The sequence below is a fragment of the Fulmarus glacialis genome, unplaced genomic scaffold, assembly GCF_000690835.1.
Source record: "Fulmarus glacialis isolate BGI_N327 unplaced genomic scaffold, ASM69083v1 scaffold34717, whole genome shotgun sequence".
In the NCBI taxonomy this organism is placed as follows: Eukaryota; Metazoa; Chordata; class Aves; order Procellariiformes; family Procellariidae; genus Fulmarus; species Fulmarus glacialis.
Window position 1 is genome coordinate 1 of NW_009225670.1, and position 225 is coordinate 225.

At 68.4% G+C, this 225-nt stretch overlaps 1 protein-coding gene across 1 annotated transcript in view; it reads right to left on the reverse strand.

Annotated features, from left to right (window-relative positions):
* Window positions 1-12: 12 nt before the first annotated feature.
* LOC104080238 (calcium/calmodulin-dependent 3',5'-cyclic nucleotide phosphodiesterase 1B-like) overlaps window positions 13-225 on the reverse strand; it is a gene marked incomplete at its 3' end in the record, with an annotated part of 1,663 nt that continues 1,450 nt past the window's right edge. Inside the window, exon 5 of the mRNA XM_009582557.1 lies at window positions 13-101. Within this exon, the coding sequence (XP_009580852.1) occupies window positions 13-101 (89 nt within the window). The remainder of the gene's footprint in view (window positions 102-225) is intronic.

Here is a 225-nt window from a genome sequence, read left to right on the forward strand (position 1 = left end):
ACCACCACTCACCGATCTGGGACTGGGCCACCAGCGTGGAGGTGCGGTCGCAGAGGGGCGAGAAGGGCAACCCCAGCTCAGCCTCCTTGTCCCCCTGGCAAGGCAAGGGAGACGTGTCCCTAAGGGGTGGTCCCCATGTCCTACCACCCGTCCCCGGGGACGCGGGCACCCTACCTGCCTGAAGCACTCCTCCATCAGGGCCTTGGTCCAGCGGCTGGGGCCGCA